Source organism: Anomaloglossus baeobatrachus, chromosome 5 (genome assembly GCF_048569485.1).
Source record: "Anomaloglossus baeobatrachus isolate aAnoBae1 chromosome 5, aAnoBae1.hap1, whole genome shotgun sequence".
Taxonomy (NCBI): domain Eukaryota; kingdom Metazoa; phylum Chordata; class Amphibia; order Anura; family Aromobatidae; genus Anomaloglossus; species Anomaloglossus baeobatrachus.
In genome coordinates, this window is record NC_134357.1 from 23,257,790 (window position 1) to 23,280,229 (window position 22,440).

Below are 22,440 nucleotides of genomic sequence, written 5' to 3' on the forward strand. Positions count from 1 at the left end.
TGGGCCCAATTCATTATTTTAACAGTAAAAAAAAAAAAAGTGGTTAAAATAATAAATCTGGCCCAATATGTTTGGTCTTCATTACTGACAAGATCTCTGCTTACTGTTAGTATACTGCCAGCACTGTAGGTTTTGGAGCTTCCTTAACCTCATTTCTCAGCATTAATTGCTCTTGCCAGTTTTAACATGAAAACCGTGCTCTCCATATTGTGCCCGTATACAGAGTGACAGACAGGAGAGCAGGAGTAGAGATACTTGCCCCAAGCTTCTGTCCGGCCCTCAAAAAAGTATAGAAATGATAAAAGCTGGAGAGAACACAAAATAAACTTAGTAATAAAAAAAAAAAGTACTAAGTTTATTTTGTGTTCTCTCCAGCTTTTGTCATTTCTATGCTTTTTTTGGGAGCCGGACAGGAGCTTGGGGCAAGTCTCTGTGCTCCTGCTCTCCTGTCTGTCACACTGTATACAGGAACAATATGGAGAGACTTTCATGTTAAAACTGGCAAGAGCAATTCATGCTGGAAAATGAGGTTAAGGAAGTTCCAGGACCTATAGTGCTGGCAGTATGCTGGGAAGGGAGGTTCTAGGACCTGTAGTGCTGGCAGTATGCTGGGAAGGGAGGTTCCAGGACCTATAGTGCTGCCAGTATGCTGGGAAGGGAAGTTAAGGAAGCTCCAGGACCTATAGTGCTGGCAGTATGCTGGGAAATGAGGTTAAGGAAGTTCCAAAACCTACAGTGCTGGCAGTATGCTGGGAAGGGAGGTTCTAGGACCTGTAGTGCTGGCAGTATGCTGGTAAGGGAGGCTCCAGGACCTATAGTGCTGGCAGTATGCTGGGAAGGGAGGTTCCAGGACCTATAGTGCTGGCAGTATGCTGGGAAGGGAAGTTAAGGAAGCTCCAGGACCTATAGCGCTGGCAGTATGCTGGGAAATGAGGTTAAGGAAGTTCCAAGACCTACAGTGCTGGCAGTATACTAACAGCAAGCAGAGATCTTTGCAGTAATCAAGACAAAACACATTGGGTCCGATTCATTATTTCAATAACATTTTTTTAGCTGATTTTTGGCTTTTTTCACTCTATAGTATGTGTTTGCCAGCTTTGTTTTTTTATATACGTCTTTGTGGCCGAGTGTTTGGGATTTCCTGATATTTTTACCGAATTTCTACATTGCAACTTATTTTATTTTAAAAAGTTGCTAATTTTTCTGCAAATGTCCTTCCTGCACTAATATTTCTGTAGTTTTTGGACAAATTTTGCAACGTTTTACCCTAAAATGCAAATTTTTCAAGCCAAAAAGTTAAGAGCAGATTTGATTTGGCACAAAAAAAAAAAAAATTCAGAGTACCACGTCATCCCAAAAACCGCAAATGATGTATAGGGCCCAAAGTGTCTGAGAAAGCGGCAGAATATTTCTCATGGTCCCGGATCAGTCCTCAGAAATGCAGGAAAATATCGACCCGGTGACGCGGTGTAACGTCTTGTGGGGCAAGTGGTGCGCGGTGAAGACGACGCACACTGATAACGCCGGTGCGGGGCCCGGACACGTCTGTAGTCTCCGGCTCCCGATACACAAGGTAATTAAATAAAAATCAACGTTAATTAGAAAAAACACAGCTTTGTCCCTTCATCCCTGTTCCAGCCAATGGAGTGAAAGTTGAAGCCTCTAGGGAGAGGGTCCGGCCAATACACAATGGGGGCGATCCATGGTTCTGTCTGGGTCTGCGGAGTCTTAGTGCATAGTTTTGGGTTCTGCTTCCCCAGTACATTGGCTGACACCTGCGAGCATGCACTCGCACGGCCACCGGTCAAACTGCGGTCATTGCGCAGGGGTGGAGGGAGTAGGAAATGCTGCCTGTAATGTAGCCAGATCGCGGGCATCTGCCGCAGAGTACAGGCTGCTCTGTCCTAACATGGACAGCGCCATCCGCAGGGTGCTCCAGATATTGTCAGACATGGCCCCTCCGTGGCCTCCGCTCTGCTGCTGCATGCTCAGGGCCTCCATGAAGTGCTCCACGGCCTCCCTGCAAGGTGCACAATCACAAAACAAGCATTAATATTGGGCTTTAAAATTGTGAAACTCATTTTCTTTATAAATTCAAATTTAAAAAACAGTTGTTTTGATTCCACAGTTCTATGCGTCTCCATGGTTACAGACTACAAACAGCTCCCGTGTAGTCAGACCCTGCTTCACCTCCGCCTCCTCTGCAGCGTGGAGGATCTGACACATTACTCTGCGGAAGCTGCAGAAGTCTGACTATATTCGCTATAATCGGATGCTGACCCTCACCTGTGCGCCCCCAGGTTGATGCAGGCAATGCCCAGGTTGTAGCGGGAGCGTATAAAGCCCGGCTGCAGCTGCAGGGCCCGTCGGTACGCCTCCACCGCAGCCTCGCTGTCATTGCCATTGGCCAGAGTGGCCCCCAGCTTATTCCACAGCAGATAGTCCTGCAGGAGACAAGGGGAATAAAAGGAAAGCCCCTTTAATTCAGGCTAAAAGTGTGTTCACCCCTCGCTGAGGGTTTGTTACAATTGCGTCCAGCCTGGACAGAGTTGAGCACATCACCAGCACTGTGCAGACTGGATACAATAGTAACAAACGCTCAGCTGTGAGAAGTGTTAGGTCTGTAGCAAATAACCTCAATGTCACTTCTGCCCAGGTACAGAAAGCCTTTACTGGCTGCGGCCCCTTCGTTCTGGGGATCACCGGACCCCCACTAAGTGCAAAGGGAGCGAGCAGACGTCACCCGCGGCAAATAAACCCCAGAAAAGAGGAGCAGCGACCCGATTGGTTGCCAGGGATAAGTACTCCTCTTTCTGCCTCGGTTTTGATATCTCCCCCAATCACAGCTCACCTCCGGTCTCTGGCTCAGCGCGGCTGTGAAGCAGTCCACGGCTTTCTGATACTCCCCACTCAGGTTAAAGAGGACCCCGAGGCCGCACTGAACGTCAGGGTCCACCTGATTGGGGTCCATCCGGACGGCAGAGAGGAACAGCTCCCGCACCTCGGAGAACAGGGAGCTGAAAGCGAAAAACAAAGGACGTGATTGTTCCCCCTCCTGGATACAGCGTATTCATATTACAGAGTCCTGCTACTTTCTTGTGTGACTTCAACACCAGCGCTTGCTGGCAGCGAATGGGAATATTCTGATTAGCAGGTGGCGTGACACAGCAGGGCTGGTGATCAGGAAAGCAGCCGGAGATGGGGGAGAGAGCCCAGAGCCCGAGGCAGAACGGGGGGGCGCGAGCACAGAGCCCGAGGCAGAACGGGGGGCGCGAGCACAGAGCCCGAGGCGGGACGGGGGGGGGGCGAGAGCACAGAGCCCGAGGTGGGACGGGGGGGGGGGGGGGGGGGGGAGGGGCGAGAGCACAGAGCCCGAGGCGGGACGGGGGGGTGGGGGGGGGGCGCGAGCCCAGAGCCCGAGGCAGGACGGGGGGGCGAGAGCACAGAGCCCGAGGCGGGACAGAGGGGGGGACGAGAGCACAGAGCCCGAGGCGGGACGGGGGGGGGGGGGCGAGAGCACAGAGCCCGAGGCGGGACGGAGGGGGGGCGAGAGCACAGAGCCCGAGGCAGGACGGGGAGGGCGAGGGCACAGAGCCCGAGGCGGGACGGAGGGGGGGGGCACAGAGCCCGAGGCGGGACGGAGGGGGGGGGCACAGAGCCCGAGGCGGGACAAGGGAGGGCGCGAGCACAGAGCCCGAGGCGGGACGGGGGGGGGGGGGCGTGAGCACAGAGCCCGAGGCAGAACGGGGGGCGCGAGCACAGAGCCCGAGGCGGGACAAGGGGGGGCGCGAGCACAGAGCCCGAGGCGGGACGGGGGGGGGGGGGGGCGCGAGCACAGAGCCCGAGGCGGAATGGTGGCGCGAGCCAGAGCCCGACCGGGAGGGGTGCAGCCCGTGGCCGCCGGACCAGCATCTTGCAAATTTTTTCTAGCAACGCTACTGAAAGCTCATCCTAACCCAATACGTCTCACAGCTGAGAATTTGTTACAGTTGTATCCCTGAGAATAGGCAATACGATATCTTGCTGATCATAAAGGTCTGACCACCAGGACCCCCTTTGACCCGGGGAAATGACACTCTGAATCCCCCCATTCTCTATGGGACAGAGAGCGGACGACAGGGATGGGACAATTCAGAGCCCAGTTTTCAGGACCCTGACCAGTCAGCATAATATGTGACAGGGCTACTCCTAACACTGGGAGTTATCACTTATTTTGCTGAACCGTGCACAGATTCTGAGAATACGGCCCTGACCTTCCCTGGGACTATAGTCGGTCAGGTTTGGCGATCCCATAGACTTTCAGAATCCCGTTCTCTGGATCGGTGGAGGTCCCAGACGTCACACACCCCCCCCCCCCCCACGAATGAGCTGGATAATTGATAAAGGGGTGTTTTCAATCTTGCAATATTTTCATTCCCCTGGAATGTTCCCATTCACTGACAGCAAGCACTTTTCATAATAGACAAGTGGATTTTCTGGAGAGGTCTTACTGACTGTCTCAGAATCCAGCATTACACATAAAGGCCAAAGATTTTAATAAAAACTGTAATACTCAATTTTCCCTGCGGGAGCGCTGTGGGGACGGTGAACACTCCCTAACCAACTGTGGGATTGACACGAATCCCCCCCCCCCTGCGTGCACACACACACAAACACACACAAACACACACAAACATAAAATTTCCACTCACTCGGACAGTAACGTCCCCAGGGATTTCTTTCTCGCGGCCTCGGCGGCGTCGGCCTCAGCCTTCACCAGGTGGCTGTACTTGGGGTTGTGCCGCAGCCACTCCCGCAGAGTCTCGCACGCCTGCTGCTGGAGGCATTCGTTGGTAAAACTGACCGCCAGCGCCATCAGGGCGCTCAGATTATCCGGCTTCAGCTCCAGGCACCTGAGGGTTAAAAAAACAATAAAATTGCAAGATAAAGTATATAGTATATATAATGGAAGGAGAGCCCAAGACGAGATCTCACCTGCGGAGGGCGCTGATAGCCGCCAGCTCCTGCTCGTTTTCGGCCTGAGTGGTCCCCAGATATTGCCAGCCCTGGAAGATAAGAGGGGGTGATAAGTGATGGCAGTGATCACATATGTGTTAGGAGTCAGGGACCGAGGAGGATCAAAAAAACGCGGAAACCCAAAAATTAACCAGAGTGGCTGGAACCTTAACGGACTGCAGACCTAATCCTGACACACAACTAGAAGTAGCCATGGGATGAGCCTACAATGACCTAGTCGTCTCGACACAGCCGGATAACTAAATATTCTTACAGATAGAAATATAAGAAAGCTAATCTGCCTCAGAGCAATCCCCAAAGATATAGATAGCCCCCCACATGCAAAGACTACGAGAGATATAGGAAAACACAATACAAAGCTAGAAAACAGATTCCGCAAAGATGAGGCCCAAACTATCTTTATAGGAAAGGATAGGAAAGAGCACTGTCTGCAGCCGTAAAAAATATCAGCACACCTGACATGGAAAAACCCTGAGACCACACTGCCTCTCCCCCACTATATCAGTACTCTGATGTTACTAGGATCCAAAAACACTAATCTAGATGAGGGACTGAATTTAATACCAAGCATGACAAAACACAAACCTTGTAGAATCATGGAGCTAAGTATACAGATACTCCCAGCAGGGAATGATCCAATTCCACCAGGAACTCCACACAGGCAAAATAGGAATCAACAAGAAAGTGGAAACAATAAGCAGAGGTACATGGAGATGGATTGGTCCTCTCCAACTTATCTGAGATGAGTTCTGGTAGAGAGAAGGGCTGGTTTCAGAATGTCCTTAACACAAAGGAAATCAATTGAGCACCGGCAAGTAACAGGAGAAAACTACCCAGCTATATACCCCAATCTGAGAGACCTGATTGCCAGTCCTCTACAGGTGTGTGGCCCTCATCCACAAATCAACTGCACCGCCAGCACTGACCACAAGAGGGAGCCCCAAACTGGAAAATGTATTCACAACACATATGGCACGGGTCCCTGCCCGCATCCTCCACCCCCAGGAACCTCGAACATCAACTCTGCAGAGGCAGAAATTCCCAGTGGGGCCCCGATAACCACCAATATCATCAACGGCACATAATTACATAACTGGGTAGGGGGCTATTACAGATTTTCAGCTTCCAGCCATGCATCAACCTTAAATATGGGTCAGAGGTGAGTGGTATTTGTCATGTCTTTGGTACTTTGATCTCATCAGTTGTTAATGAGTGAACAGCGGGGGTTAATCTAATGTTTGCATCTGGTCTACACTGAAAAGTAAGGGGGCAGCTACTCCAGGAGGCCCCATGGACTGCAGAACAACATGGAGGCTACTGCTGTGCTCATCCTGGGCTTCCTGGTTCAGCCGGTGTGGAAGGAGGGGAGCGAGGGCAGTCACTGTATTGCAATACCAGGAGCATATATTGACTCCCTGACCGGAGATCGTCCTTTTACCTCCATGTGTTTGGGGTCTCTCTGTACCGCAATCTCAAAAAGCCGCACTGCGCTGGGGAGGTCTCCTTCCCGGAGGCGTTTTAAACCCTCCTCAAATGGCTGTGCCTCCTCAGTGAATGGATTGTCATCTTCAAACGCGTAGCCCTAGAAGAAGACAAGCCGAAATGTTGCGATTCACTTCTTATAGCGAGTATTTCAGATCCAGGGCTCCAAATCTGCAGTTACATGATAAACCTGCCTCCCTGCAGCCACCACTAGGGGGAGCTCGCTGCATACTATGTTATTGTAGAGTCCAGCGTATGTGCAGTGAGCTCCCTCTAGTGGTGGCCGCAGGTGGACAGGTTAATCACATACCTGTATCTGTGCTGAGGGTTTGGAGCTTTGTATCAGTGTGTTACCTTGTCGTAAGACTTGGCTGACAAATCCTGGAAATCTGACAGCCACGGATGCGCCTCTGCGTCCCTCTTGGCCATCTCCTCCCATTCTTCTTGCAGCTTGTCCCAAAAATCAACATCGGCCTATCAGACATAAAAAAGCAAGGAGCGGTGGTAAAACGTCCCCCAAACACAGAGTCCTGCCCAAAAAACATATCACCCTTATGGCTCTGCAGCCGGGGAATGCTGGGAGTGGTAGTTCTACAAACTGTGGAAAGTCACATGCTCTAAAGCATCATCAGCCCATGTCTCTTATACTGCTTGCTGAAACACTCTGTGCTGCTGCAAACATGACAATTTTTAGAGTTTTACCTCCACTGCGGCCTTGGCGGACTCAAACTCCTTCTCCAAGGGGGTGAACTGATCGACCCACTGTTCAGACACAGCCTGCGGAGAGGACAGGAAGGTCAGGGATAGCCAAGAAATTACATTTATGCCCAAAAACTTCCCAAGCAGAAGGGGAAAACCAAAAAGACCAGAAAAATGAGTGACGGAGCGCGATTTATACGCAGGAGCGGTGGATCATGGGTACGAAATATCTGCAAAAAGTGCGGCTGGAGACATAAAAAGAAAATAGGTTCATATTCCCATCGGGACCAGTGCAAGGAAAAAAAATAACCACGTATAGTTATGTATTATCCAGCAGAGCGCGCCAGTGAGCACCGGAGAACGCTCCTCCCAGGGCATCATGGGAGGCGCATTCAGAAAAAAAAAATGGCAAAATTTGTATATAACCCCTGGCAAAAATTCTGGCCTCCCCTGGCTCTGAGGATGTTCATTCAGTTGTTTAGTTTTGTGCCGTCTGTGATCTGCTTTTTTTTTTTTTAAACAAAAGTAAAGTCATTTCAGATGTCAACTTTCTGGCTTTAAGAAACACTAAAAATCATGAACACATAATGTGCAGCCAGTAACAGTTACTTTTCAAGACCAAACAGGGAGAAAAATGAAGCAATCTCCCTGTAAATTTTCATTCCCAAAACTAACATCTGCATCAGATAAGATCTGCTCATTAGTCTGCATCTAAAAAGGAGTGATCACACCTTGGAGAGCTGTTGCACCAAGTGGACTGACATGAATCATGGCTCCAACAGGAGAGATGTCAATTGAAACAAAAGGAGAGGATTATCAAACTCTTAAAAGAGGGTAAATCATTACGCAATGTTGCAAAAGATGTTGGTTGTTCACAGTCAGCTGTGTCTAAAATCTGGACCAAATACAAACAACATGGGAAGGTCGTTAAAGGCAAACATACTGGTAGACCAAGGAAGACATCAAATTGTCACGATAGGAAACAAAGCAATATGTCTCCAAAACAGGAAATGCACAACAAAACAAATGAGGAACGAATGGGAGGAAACTGGAGTCAATGTCTGTGACCGAACTGTAAGAAACCGCCTAAAGGAAATGGGATTTCCATACAGAAAAGCTAAACAAAAAGATGACTGCCTGACGAGAACATGTAAATTTCCAGTCTTTGATGATATGGGGCTGCATGTCAGGTAAAGGCACTGGGGAGATGGCTGTCATTACATCTGCAATAAATGCCCAAGTTTACATTGAAATTCTGGACACTTTTCTTATCCCATCAATTGAAAGGATGATTGGGGATGATGAAAGCATTTATCAAGAGAATACATCCTGCCATAGAGCAAAAACTGGGAAAACATTCCTTGAAAGAAGACACATAAGGTCAATGACATGGCCTGCAAATAGTCCGGATCTCAATCCAATTGAACATCTTTGGTGAAAGTTGATGAAAATAGTCCATGACAAGATCCAACCTACAAAGCTGATCTGCAACATCAGAGAAAGTTGGAGCCAGATTGATGAAGAGACTGTTTGTCACTCATTAAGTCCATGCCTCAGAGACTGCAAGCGGTTATAAAAGCCAGAGGTGGTGCCACAAAATACAAGTGATGTATTGGAGGGTTCTTTTGTTTGTTTTTCATGATTCCATAATTTTTCCCCCTGTTGTCTTGAAAAGTCACCGTTACTGGCTGCACATTTTGTTTTCATGATTTTTTTTAGTGTTTCTTAAAACCAGAAAGTTGCCATTTGAAATGACTTAAGTTTTGTGCCGTCTGTGATCTGCTTTTATTACCGTATTTTTTGTTTTATAAGATGCACCCCAAATTTGGAGGGGAAAAAATAAAAAAAAAAAATATGGGGTCAGTTTATAATCTGGTGGTGTCTTACCAGGGAGGGGGGCCCAGATACTCTCTGCGGGGCCGGAGACGCCGCTCTGATCTGTGCGGGGCTGGTGATGGAGCAGCCGAGCGCCAAGCAGGACGGAGCAGGCGTGCACAGAGCAGCCAAGCAGGCGTGCACAGAGCAGCCGAGCACAGAGCAGGCGTGCACAGAGCAGCCGAGCAGGACGGAGCAGGCGTGCACAGAGCAGCCGAGCAGGCGTGCACAGAGCAGCCGAGCAGGCGTGCACAGAGCAGCCGAGCAGGCGTGCACAGAGCAGCCGAGCAGGCGTGCACAGAGCAGCCGAGCAGGCGTGCACAGAGCAGCCGAGCAGGCGTGCACAGAGCAGCCGAGCAGGCGTGCACAGAGCAGCCGAGCAGGCGTGCACAGAGCAGCCGAGCAGGCGTGCACAGAGCAGCCGAGCAGGACGGAGCAGGCGTGCACAGAGCAGCCGAGCAGGCGTGCACAGAGCAGCCGAGCAGGACGGAGCAGGCGTGCACAGAGCAGCCGAGCAGGCGTGCACAGAGCAGCCGAGCAGGACGGAGCAGGCGTGCACAGAGCAGCCGAGCAGGCGTGCACAGAGCAGGCGAGCAGGACTGAGCAGGCGTGCACAGAGCAGGCGAGCAGGACGGAGCAGGCGTGCACAGAGCAGCCGAGCAGGACGGAGCAGGCGTGCACAGAGCAGGCGAGCAGGACTGAGCAGCCGTGCACAGAGCAGCCGAGCAGGACGGAGCAGGCGTGCACAGAGCAGCCGAGCAGGCGTGCACAGAGCAGCCGAGCAGGCGTGCACAGAGCAGGCGTGCACAGAGCAGCCGAGCAGGCGTGCACAGAGCAGCCGAGCAGGCGTGCACAGAGCAGCCGAGCAGGCGTGCACAGAGCAGCCGAGCAGGCGTGCACAGAGCAGCCGAGCAGGACGGAGCAGGCGTGCACAGAGCAGCCGAGCAGGACGGAGCAGGCGTGCACAGAGCAGGCGAGCAGGACGGAGCAGGCGTGCACAGAGCAGGCGAGCAGGACTGAGCAGGCGTGCACAGAGCAGGCGAGCAGGACTGAGCAGGCGTGCACAGAGCAGGCGAGCAGGACTGAGCAGGAGTGCACAGAGCAGCCGAGCAGGACGGAGCAGGCGTGCACAGAGCAGCCGAGCAGGACGGAGCAGGCGTGCACAGAGCAGGCGAGCAGGACGAAGCAGGAGTGCACAGAGCAGGCGAGCAGGACGAAGCAGGAGTGCACAGAGCAGCCGAGCAGGACAGAGCAGGCGTGCACAGAGCAGCCGAGCAGGACAGAGCAGGCGTGCACAGAGCAGCCGAGCAGGACGGAGCAGGCGTGCACAGAGCAGCCGAGCAGGACGGAGCAGGCGTGCACAGAGCAGCCGAGCAGGACGGAGCAGGCGTGCACAGAGCAGCCGAGCAGGACGGAGCAGGCGTGCACAGAGCAGCCGAGCAGGACGGAGCAGGCGTGCACAGAGCAGCCGAGCAGGACGGAGCAGGCGTGCACAGAGCAGCCGAGCAGGACGGAGCAGGCGTGCACAGAGCAGCCGAGCAGGACGGAGCAGGCGTGCACAGAGCAGCCGAGCAGGACGGAGCAGGCGTGCACAGAGCAGCCGAGCAGGACGGAGCAGGCGTGCACAGAGCAGCCGAGCAGGACGGAGCAGGCGTGCACAGAGCAGCCGAGCAGGACGGAGCAGGCGTGCACAGAGCAGCCGAGCAGGACGGAGCAGGCGTGCACAGAGCAGCCGAGCAGGACGGAGCAGGCGTGCACAGAGCAGCCGAGCAGGACGGAGCAGGCGTGCACAGAGCAGCCGAGCAGGACGGAGCAGGCGTGCACAGAGCAGCCGAGCAGGACGGAGCAGGCGTGCACAGAGCAGCCGAGCAGGACGGAGCAGGCGTGCACAGAGCAGCCGAGCAGGACGGAGCAGGCGTGCACAGAGCAGCCGAGCAGGACGGAGCAGGCGTGCACAGACCAGCCGAGCAGGACGGAGCAGGCGTGCACAGACCAGCCGAGCAGGACGGAGCAGGCGTGCACAGTGCACTGCTCGGAGCATCTCCCTGCCTTCTTTGACCCCTCTGCGCAACCCCCCGGTAAGCTACATTCGGATTTTAAGACGCACCCCTAATTTTCCTCCCAAAGTTTTGGGAAGAAAAGTGTGTCTTATAATCCGAAAATACGGTATACAAAAGTAAACAACTGAATGCACATCCTCAGAGCCAGGGGAGGCCACAATTTTTGCCAGGGGTTGTATAAAGTTTATTTCCAGCACTTTTAGAAGATTTTCCCCATGAATTACTGAGCAGAAAAGCGGCACCACTATACAGAATAGCATATAGCAATACGGCACTCTCCAGGCATTGGGAGGGACTACAACTCTCAGCATGCCCTAACATACTCTGACCGTTTCACACAGATGCCCTGACAGCTGGACTTAGGCAAGTGCCTCACCTGTATCTCGCGCTGCATCACCCGGCACGGACTCTCCTCACAGGAGCAGGTCGGTTGCATTCATCTGTATACAACTAATCCGTTCCTGTGAGGAGAGTGTGAGTCCGTGCCGGCTGATGCAGCGCGAGATACAGGTGAGGCACTCGCAAGTGTCTCACCCGACAGCCGAGAGGCGCAGTCTCACCCGACAGCCGAGAGGCGCAGTCTCACCCGACAGCCGAGAGGCGCAGTCTCACCCGACAGCCGAGAGGCGCAGTCTCACCCGACAGCCGAGAGGCGCAGTCTCACCCGACAGCCGAGAGGCGCAGTCTCACCCGACAGCCGAGAGGCGCAGTCTCACCCGACAGCCGAGAGGCGCAGTCTCACCCGACAGCCGAGAGGCGCAGTCTCACCCGACAGCCGAGAGGCGCAGTCTCACCCGACAGCTGTAGTGGTGCAGGTTGCAGACTAGTAATGTGAAGGATTTCCAGCTCTATGTAGATAAAGTTCTGCCGCTTTCCCCTCCTATTTGCAACATCTCTGCTTGCTGTAAATGAATTAGATCTTTCTTGCTCACATACATTACTTCTCGCAGCTGAGGGTTTGTTTTAGTTCTATAATGAGTAGAATGTAGGTTTCTGCTTTCCTGATTAGTTTGTTACAATGTATCAGTGCAGGTAATATGCGTCTGGGCAGTTTTCCTTAAAACTGTGGCAAACACACCGTCACAGTTCTATTCACCGACAACAAGCAGAAATTTTGAAAATAGTGGAATAATTACACACTTTGTTTATTGGAAAGTTGCAGATCTTTTAGAAACAAAAAGGAGTGGACAATCCCTTTAAGCGAGATGTAGACGCAGAGGACGGCAGATCTCACTACTCCTCTCCTTCGCCCCTCCGCGCCGGTCACTACCTGCTCTTGTATAAACTGTTCTGACCACTGCTCTGCCTGCGAGACCGTCTGGGGGGGAGCGCTCGGGGCCTGCGAGAGTGACACCTCCCCGTCTCCTATCTTCCTCACAAATTGTAAGAACTGATAGAGAAAGAGAGATGGAGACAGTGACATTGACACATGCAGATAAGACAGTGGGGGAGGGGACATTATATGACCCGGATATGGGGGGACCCCCAATACTGTAAAGTACATATGTTTTAGAGGGTGGGCTGTAAAGCTTATATTACATATCTTCCAGGCAGTATATTAATGCCATTTACCTGCAGGTTAACCCTATATCTGCAGGCAAATATTTTGTTTTTTCCAGGTTGAAATTCTGAGTGCTTGTAGTCACCACTGGGGGGAGCTCCGGAGCTACTGACTTATGAAGTGTTGACTGAATGCAGGGAGCTCCCCCTAGTGGTGGAATGTTATCATAGCAGTGTCTATGCAGAGGGTTTTGTGCTTTGTACCCGATAAACTATTTATTGAAGAATTGTGGAATTTGGGAAACGATTTAAAAAAAATAAAATCATCATAAATTGATAAATATCAAAACTTCTTTCCAACCTACAGCCTGCCCGGGCCGCCCCCCTGTACCTGGCTGTTGGCTAGTTTGGGGTCAGTGACTTTGGAAACTAGAGATTTTGCTTCTCTCTGGAGGTCGTCCTCAGGCTGGTACTCCTCCGTCCTGTACGAGGGGGAGAAAGGGTTACATGTCAAAAGGCAAGCAGAGGAATCTACACAATGATGGGAGAGGAGAACCCGGACAACTACCCTGAAGTCGTCTGCACCATTCCACTGGTCATGTGATGCTTTCTAGCCAATTACATGGGTCCAATGGGATATTTAGGACTTGCAATTGCAGTGGGAAAGGTTTAAGTCCCGCCCCCATCAATGACACAATCCCCCCTCCCCATTGTCACGTCTTCTCACCATTTCTCCGCCATCACTCCCTCGCTCTCTCCCAACCACAGTTTCTCCTCTGATTGTTGGAGGTATTCTTCTGCCCAGCGAGATGGGGATGAGTGGGGGTCTTGTAAGAGAGGAGAAGAAAATTAATGAAGTGTCCGCTATTATCACATCGTGGGGGCGCCGAGCCCGGCCGACTCAGCCGTGGGGGCGCCGAGCCCGGCCGACTCAGCCGTGGGGGCGCCGAGCCCGGCCGACTCAGCCGTGGGGGCGCCGAGCCCGGCCGACTCAGCCGTGGGGGCGCCGAGCCCGGCCGACTCAGCCGTGGGGGCGCCGAGCCCGGCCGACTCAGCCGTGGGGGCGCCGAGCCCGGCCGACTCAGCCGTGGGGGCGCCGAGCCCGGCCGACTCAGCCGTGGGGGCGCCGAGCCCGGCCGACTCAGCCGTGGGGGCGCCGAGCCCGGCCGACTCAGCCGTGGGGGCGCCGAGCCCGGCCGACTCAGCCGTGGGGGCGCCGAACCTGGGTCTCTTACAGGGCGGACAGCACTGATCACACATGACACCAGGGTGAAGGTTTCTTACCTGCCTGATCAATGAACTCACGGCTCCAGTCTTCTTCCTCCACCGCTGGTTCTTGCTCAAGAAACTCATCCGTCCAGTGTTCAGAGAGTGCGAGATCTGCAACACCAGGAGCTACAGGAGGAACAAAGGGACGAGAAGAAGTATGGAGGGCCCTGCACCCCTACAACATAGCCCTGTCCTCTAAGTGCTCCCATTGATGTGGGCACACCAGAGATGTCCATCGTTGGCCTTTTAAGACTCATCAGCTGCGGTTTCAGTTCCATGACTGCTCTGCCGACAAGCGGCAAAATGGTTTGTATGAAAAAATGGCTTTTCTCCCAAAAACAGAACCACACCTGCCCATTGATAGCAAGTTCTATTGCAGCCCCTAATCCCATTCACTTCAATGGAGTCCCAATCTACAGAGAGGAACGGGGCGGCTTTTAAAACAGCAGATGTTTTTTCAAATCCTTGAGCCTAAATATTATATAATGACGTTCTGTGCTGCTGATGGAGAATGGAAATAGCTCGTTTACTCGAGTGGCTCTTGACCAAGTGCCGACCACACAACAGCATGGTCCGGTACGGGGTCAGCGTCTCATGATCGCAACGTTTCCATTCACTGACAGCAAGAGAACTTGACATAGAAAGAATACCAAGAAGTGTCAGAGCCTGGATGGACGGATCCTTCTTACCTCGGAGCGGCTCAGGACGGAAACTGCTTTGCTCGATCTGCTGCATCTCCGCCAGGAGGCCGTCCATCTTGAATGTGTGAGGAGCGCGAGTGTGGAGGGACGGGGCGCGGGACTGCAGGAACTCCGACACCAGCTGGAGGCAAAAAGGAGTGAAGACACGTAACTCCGGCCAGCAGGAACAAGCTCATTTTTTCACTTTAATTTTTTCACTCTACTTCTTCCAGGAGCCAGTATATTTTTATTTTTTTTTAGCTTTTTTGTTACATCGCTGTTCAGTGACTTGTTTTTTTTTTTGCGAAACAAGTTGCAGTTTTTAATAACACTGTTCATTTTACTGAAAAACGGGAAATAAATGAAGAAGAAAACACCGCAATTCTGTCAACGTTTCAGTTTTGATTTTACGGCGTTCAATGTGCGGAAAAAAATACACCGGTAATAGGATTCTCCAGATTACGGAGATACTGAACTTCTAACTTTTTTATTATTATTATTATTATTATATTACTGGCCCAAAAATTCCGAACTTTGTAAAATAAATAAATAATATTATTTATTATTATTGTTATATTATTTATTTTACAAAGTTCGGAATTTTTGGGCCAGTAAAATATTAATAAATAATAATTTTATTAGTATTATTTTAGTGGCCAAAAAATTCAGAACTTTGTAAACTAAAATAATAATATTATTATATTATTTATTTTACAAAGTTCAGAATTTTTTTGGCCACTAAAATTATAAGAATAATTTTATTTATTATTATTATTTTAATGGCCAAAAATTTCAGAGATTTGTAAAATAAATAAATATAAAAATAGAAATAAAATTATTATTTTATATTACAAAATTCTGAATAATGTAAAATAAAAATAATATAATAACAACAATATTATATTTTACAAAGTTCTGAATTTTTTGGCCACTAAAATAAATAAAATTATTATTTATATTATTACTTTTATTTTTTATAAAGTTCTGAATTTTTTGGCCACTAAAAGTTTAATAAATAATAATTTTATTAGTATTTTAGTGGCCAAAAAATTCAGAACTTTGTAAACTAAAATAAAATATTTTTATTATTATATTATTTATTTTACAAAGTTCTGAATTTTTTTGGCTACTAAAATAATAAGAATAATTTTATTTATTATTCTTATTATTATTTTAATGGCCAAAAAATTCAGAACTTTGTAAAGAAGGGAATTTTGTTACTTACCGTAAATTCCTTTTCTTCTAGCTCTTATTGGGAGACCCAGACGATTGGGTGTACAGCACTGCCTCCGGAGGCCACACAAAGCAATTACACTAAAAAGTGTAAGGCCCCTCCCCTTCTGGCTATACACCCCCAGTGGGATCACTGGCTCACCAGTTTTAGTGCAAAAGCAAGAAGGAGGAAAGCCAATAACTGGTTTAAACAAATTCTCTCCGAGTAACATCGGAGAACTGAAAACCGTTCAACATGAACAACATGTGTACCCGCAAACAAACCAACAATCCCGAAGGACAACAGGGCGGGTGCTGGGTCTCCCAATAAGAGCTAGAAGAAAAGGAATTTACGGTAAGTAACAAAATTCCCTTCTTCTTCGGCGCTCTATTGGGAGACCCAGACGATTGGGACGTCCAAAAGCTGTCCCTGGGTGGGTAAAGAAATACCTCATGTTAGAGCCGCAAGACAGCCCTCCCCTACGGGGAGGCAACTGCCGCCTGCAGGACTCTTCTACCTAGGCTGGCGTCCGCCGAAGCATAGGTATGCACCTGATAATGTTTGGTGAAAGTGTGCAGACTCGACCAGGTAGCTGCCTGGCACACCTGTTGAGCCGTAGCCTGGTGTCGTAATGCCCAGGATGCACCCACGGCTCTGGTAGAATGGGCCTTCAGCCCTGATGGAACCGGAAGCCCAGCAGAACGGTAGGCTTCAAGAATTGGTTCTTTGATCCATCGAGCCAGGGTGGCTTTAGAAGCCTGCGACCCTTTGCGCTTACCAGCGACAAGGACAAAGAGTGCATCCGAACGGCGCAAGGGCGCCGTGCGGGAAATGTAGATTCTGAGTGCTCTCACCAGATCTAACAAATGTAAATCCTTCTCATACCGATGAACTGCATGAGGACAAAACGAAGGCAAAGAGATATCCTGATTAAGATGAAAAGAGGATACCACCTTCGGGAGAAACTCCTGAATAGGACGCAGCACAACCTTGTCCTGGTGGAAGACCAGGAAGGGAGCCTTGGATGATAGTGCTGCCAGCTCAGACACTCTCCGAAGAGATGTGATCGCTACCAGAAAAGCCACTTTCTGTGATAGTCTAGAAAGTGAAACCTCCTTCAGAGGCTCGAAGGGCGGCTTCTGGAGGGCAACTAGTACCCTGTTCAGATCCCATGGATCTAACGGCCGCTTGTACGGGGGTACGATATGGCAAACCCCCTGTAGGAACGTGCGCACCTTAGGAAGGCGTGCCAAACGCCTCTGAAAAAAGACGGATAGCGCCGAGACCTGACCTTTAAGGGAGCCGAGCGACAAACCTTTTTCTAACCCAGATTGCAGGAAAGAAAGAAAGGTAGGCAATGCAAATGGCCAGGGAGACACTCCCTGAGCAGAGCACCAGGATAAAAATATCCTCCACGTTCTGTGGTAGATCTTAGCAGACGTGGGCTTCCTAGCCTGTCTCATGGTGGCAACGACCCCTTGGGACAATCCTGAAGACGTTAGGATCCAGGACTCAATGGCCACACAGTCAGGTTCAGGGCCGCAGAATTCCGATGGAAAAACGGTCCTTGGGACAGTAAGTCTGGTCGGTCTGGGAGTGCCCACGGTTGGCCGACCGTGAGCTGCCACAGATCCGGATACCACGCCCTCCTCGGCCAGTCTGGGGCGACAAGTATGACGCGGCTGCAATCGGATCTGATTTTGCGTAGCACTCTGGGCAGGAGTGCCAGAGGTGGAAACACATAAGGGAGCCGGAACTGCGACCAATCTTGCACTAGGGCGTCTGCCGCCAGCGCTCTTTGATCGCGAGACCGTGCCATGAAGGTTGGGACCTTGTTGTTGTGCCGTGACGCCATTAGGTCGACGTCCGGCACCCCCCAGCGGCGACAGATTTCCTGAAACACGTCTGGGTGAAGGGACCATTCCCCTGCGTCCATGCCCTGGCGACTGAGGAAGTCTGCTTCCCAGTTTTCTACGCCGGGGATGTGAACCGCGGATATGGTGGAGGCTGTGGCTTCCACCCACATCAGAATCCTCCGGACTTCCTGGAAGGCTTGCCGACTGCGTGTCCCCCCTTGGTGGTTGATGTATGCCACCGCTGTGGAGTTGTCCGACTGAATTCGGATCTGCCTTCCTTCCAGCCACTGCTGGAAGGCTAGTAGGGCAAGATACACTGCTCTGATTTCCAGAACATTGATCTGAAGGGTGGACTCCTGCTGAGACCACGTACCCTGAGCCCTGTGGTGGAGAAAGACTGCTCCCCACCCTGACAGACTCGCATCTGTCGTGACCACCGCCCAAGACGGTGGTAGGAAGGATCTTCCCTGTGATAATGAGGTGGGAAGAAGCCACCACTGCAGAGAGTCTTTGGCCGTCTGGGAAAGGGAGACCTTCCTGTCCAGGGATGTTGACTTCCCGTCCCATTGGCGGAGAATGTCCCATTGAAGTGGACGCAGATGAAACTGCGCAAACGGAACCGCCTCTATTGCCGCCACCATCTTCCCGAGGAAGTGCATGAGGCGTCTTAAGGAGTGCGGCTGACTTTGAAGGAGAGCCTGCACCCCAGTCTGTAGAGACCGCTGCTTGTCCAGCGGAAGTTTCACTATCGCTGAGAGAGTATGAAACTCCATGCCAAGATACGTTAGTGATTGGGTCGGTGACAGATTTGACTTTGGGAAGTTGATGATCCACCCGAACGCCTGGAGAGTCTCCAGTGCAACATTCAGGCTGAGTCGGCATGCCTCTTGAGAGGGTGCCTTGACCAGTAGATCGTCCAAGTAAGGGATCACAGAGTGTCCGTGAGAGTGCAAGACTGCTACCACTGCCGCCATGATCTTGGTGAACACCCGAGGGGCTGTCGCCAGACCAAATGGCAGAGCTACGAACTGAAGATGGTCGTCTCCTATCACGAAGCGTAGGAAGCATTGGTGCTCTGTAGCAATCGGCACGTGGAGATAAGCATCCTTGATGTCTATTGATGCTAGGAAATCTCCTTGAGACATAGAGGCAATGACTGAGCGGAGGGATTCCATCCGGAACCGCCTGGCGTTCACATGCTTGTTGAGCAGTTTTAGGTCCAGAACAGGACGGAAGGAGCCGTCCTTTTTTGGAACCACAAAGAGATTGGAGTAAAATCCTCGCCCCCGTTCGAGAGGGGGGACAGGGATCACGACTCCTTCTGCTCTTAGAGAGTCCACCGCCTGCAGCAGGGCATCTGCTCGGTTGGGGTGTGGGGAGGTTCTGAAGAACCGAAGTGGAGGGCGAGAACTGAACTCGATTCTGTACCCGCGAGACAGAATGTCTGTTACCCACCGGTCTTTGACCTGAGACAGCCAAATGTCGCAAAAGCGGGAGAGCCTGCCACCGACCGAGGATGCGGAGGGAGGAGGCCGAAAGTCATGAGGTAGCCGCTTTGGAAGCGGTTCCTCCACTTGCTTTCCTGGGGCGTGAGTGAGCTCGCCAGGAATCTGAGTTCCCTTGTTCTTTCTGAGTCCTTTTGGACGAGGAGAATTGGGCCTTGCCCGAGCCTCGAAAGGACCGAAACCTCGACTGCCACTTTTTCTGTTGAGGTTTACTTGCTCTGGGCTGTGGTAAGGAAGAGTCCTTACCCTTGGACTGTTTTATGATTTCAGCCAATGGCTCACCAAACAGTCTGTCTCTAGATAATGGCAAGCTGGTTAAGCATTTTTTGGAACCAGCATCTGCTTTCCAGTCCTTTAACCACAAGGCTCTGCGCAAAACCACAGAATTGGCGGACGCCATAGCGGTACGGCTCGTAGATTCTAGGACAGCATTGATAGCATAGGTCGCAAATGCAGACATTTGCGAAGTTAGGGACGCCACTTGCGGCACTGCTGGATGTATGAAAGCATCCACCTGTGCTAAACCAGCTGAAATAGCTTGGAGTGCCCACACGGCCGCGAATGCTGGAGCAAACGACGCGCCGATAGATTCATAGACAGATTTCAACCAAAGGTCCATCTGTCTGTCGTTGGCATCTTTAAGTGAAGCGCCATCCTCTGTACACAGCCTGTGCCTTGGCACCCTTGCGTTTTGCGGATGACATGTTGCTGCCTCCTCAGAGCAGTACAGGGTGTCCAGCCAAGAAGCGACCTTACAGTGCAAATATATATATATATGGTACCAAGAAAAAAAGTACACTAATATATCACTGAGGCACAAGTGGGGCCAGCACTAAGTGCAGCTTACCGCCCGCTTAGGAGCGGGTGTGTGGTCGCCGAAATCCCTTTAGTCTGGGTCTCCCAGAGCCTGCTGCCTTTCCCCAGCCAGACCGCATGTGTAATGGCTGCCGGCGTCCTTGTGGAGAGGGGGGGCGGGCCCTGGGCGTATACAGACGAAAAGCGGGAAGCCTGCTTCCCACTGTGCCTAGTGAGAGGGCTGGAGCATGTAAATAAAGCTCCAGCCCTCGGCGCTGCCTATTGAGCAGCGTCTCTCCCCTACCCTGATTGACAGGGTGGGGGCGGGAACGAAGCGGCGCTAGGCCGCAGAAGCCGGGGGCTAAAGTTAGAAGCGCCGCCGCCGTAGAAGCGCGGTCGGCGCAAAGTCCCCGGCGCACCACAAGTCGCAGCTGCGCCGCCGCTCCAGTAGCGGTCGGCGCAGTAGTTCCCGACATGTAACGTCACTCAGCAAAGCTGCAGTGACCTAACCCCAGCGCACAGCGCTACTGTCCCCGGCGCACTATAACGCTCAGCAAGCCTTGAGAGTGTCCGTGCCTGCCGGGGACACAGAGTACCTGAAAGTTGCAGGGCCTTGTCCCTGAACGGCACTCCAGCTCCAAATCCAGCAGGTTCTCTGGGTCTGTGGATGGAGCCCGGCCCCAGGGCTTGGGGGCCGGCAAGATCCCACTTCCACAGAGCCCTCCAGGGGATGTGGAAGGAAAACAGCATGTGGGCTCCAGCCTCTGTACCAGCAATAGGTACCTCAACCTTACAAGCACCACCGCGGGTGAGAAGGGAGCATGCTGGGGGCCCCATATGGGCCCTCTTTTCTTCCATCCGATATAGCCAGCAGCTACTGCTGACTACAAACAGTGGAGCTATGCGTGGATGTCTGACCTCCTTCGCACAAAGCAGAAAACTGGTGAGCCAGTGATCCCACTGGGGGTGTATAGCCAGAAGGGGAGGGGCCTTACACTTTTTAGTGTAATTGCTTTGTGTGGCCTCCGGAGGCAGTGCTGTACACCCAATCGTCTGGGTCTCCCAATAGAGCGCCGAAGAAATAAATAAATAAATATAATAAAAATAGAAATAAAATTATTAATTATATTTATATTACAAAATTCTGAATTGTGTAAAATAAATAAAGAAGGGAATTTTGTTACTTACCGTAAATTCCTTTTCTTCTAGCTCCAATTGGGAGACCCAGACGATTGGGTGTATAGCTACTGCCTCCGGAGGCCACACAAAGTATTACACTAAAAAGTGTAAGGCCCCTCCCCTTCTGCATATACACCCCCCGTGGATCACGGGCTGCTTCAGTTTTAGTGCAAAAGCAAGAAGGAGGAAAGCCAATAACTGGTTAAACAATTCAATCCGAAGGAACATCGGAGAACTGAAACCATTCAACATGAACAACATGTGTACCCGAACAACCAAAAAATCCCGAAGGAACAGGGGCGGGTGCTGGGTCTCCCAATTGGAGCTAGAAGAAAAGGAATTTACGGTAAGTAACAAAATTCCCTTCTTCTTCGGCGCTCCATTGGGAGACCCAGACGATTGGGACGTCCAAAAGCAGTCCCTGGGTGGGTAAATTAATACCTCAAGTTTGGACTGTAAAAACAGCCCTTCCCTACATGGAGGCAACCGCCGCCTGCAGGACTCTTCTACTTAGGCTGGCATCCGCCTAAGCGTAGGCATGCACCTGATAACGCTTGGTGAAGGTGTGCAGACTCGCCCAGGTAGCCGCCTGGCACACCTGCTGAGCCGTAGCCTGGTGCCGTAATGTCCAGGACGCACCCACGGCTCTGGTAGAATGGGCCTTCGGCCCTGATGGAACCGGAAGCCCAGCAGAACGGTAGGCTTCAAGAATTGGTTCCTTGATCCATCGAGCCAGGGTGGATTTGGAAGCCTGCGACCCTTTGCGCTGACCAGCGACAAGTACAAAGGGTGCATCCGAGCGGCGCAGGGGCGCCGTGCGGGAAATGTAGATTCTGAGTGCTCTCATCAGATCCAACAAATACAAATCCAATTCATATCGATGAACTGGATGAGGACAAAAGGAAGGTAAGGAGATATCCTGACTGAGATGAAAAGGGGGATACCACCTTAGGGAGAAACCCCGGAATCAGGCGCAGCGCTACCTTGTCTTGGTGAAACACCAAGAAGGGAGCTTTGGATGACCGCGCTGCGAGCTCGGACACTCTCTGAAGAGACGTGACCGCTACCAAAAAGGCCACTTTCTGTGAAAGTCGAGAAAGTGAAACATCCCTCAGAGGCTCAAAGGGCGGCTCCTGGAGAGCAATTAGTACCCTGTTCAGATCCCATGGGTCTAACGGCCTCTTGTACGGAGGGACAATGTGACAAACCCCCTGCAGGAACGTGCGTACCTGAGGAAGTCGCCCTATGCGCTTCTGAAAGAATACAGACAGCGCTGGGACTCGTCCGTTAAGGGAGCCGAGCGACAAACCT

General features: G+C 51.5%; 1 protein-coding gene across 2 annotated transcripts in view; it reads right to left on the reverse strand.

Annotated features, from left to right (window-relative positions):
- Positions 1 to 470: 470 nt before the first annotated feature.
- The window catches only part of PEX5 (peroxisomal biogenesis factor 5), a 38,144-nt gene continuing 16,174 nt past the window's right edge, over positions 471 to 22,440 (reverse strand). The window contains exons 4-16 of one of the 2 annotated variants that reach the window (XM_075348274.1): positions 14,591 to 14,723; positions 13,917 to 14,027; positions 13,360 to 13,459; positions 13,024 to 13,114; positions 12,403 to 12,522; positions 7,201 to 7,275; positions 6,853 to 6,972; positions 6,455 to 6,598; positions 4,975 to 5,045; positions 4,692 to 4,892; positions 2,852 to 3,017; positions 2,287 to 2,444; positions 471 to 2,020 (exon numbers count right to left, since the gene is read on the reverse strand). In XM_075348274.1, coding sequence (XP_075204389.1) covers positions 1,816 to 2,020; positions 2,287 to 2,444; positions 2,852 to 3,017; positions 4,692 to 4,892; positions 4,975 to 5,045; positions 6,455 to 6,598; positions 6,853 to 6,972; positions 7,201 to 7,275; positions 12,403 to 12,522; positions 13,024 to 13,114; positions 13,360 to 13,459; positions 13,917 to 14,027; positions 14,591 to 14,723 — 1,695 coding nt within the window. In that variant the 3' untranslated portion in view covers positions 471 to 1,815. The remainder of the gene's footprint in view (positions 2,021 to 2,286; positions 2,445 to 2,851; positions 3,018 to 4,691; positions 4,893 to 4,974; positions 5,046 to 6,454; positions 6,599 to 6,852; positions 6,973 to 7,200; positions 7,276 to 12,402; positions 12,523 to 13,023; positions 13,115 to 13,359; positions 13,460 to 13,916; positions 14,028 to 14,590; positions 14,724 to 22,440) is intronic. The other variant, XM_075348275.1, reaches the window with a different exon arrangement.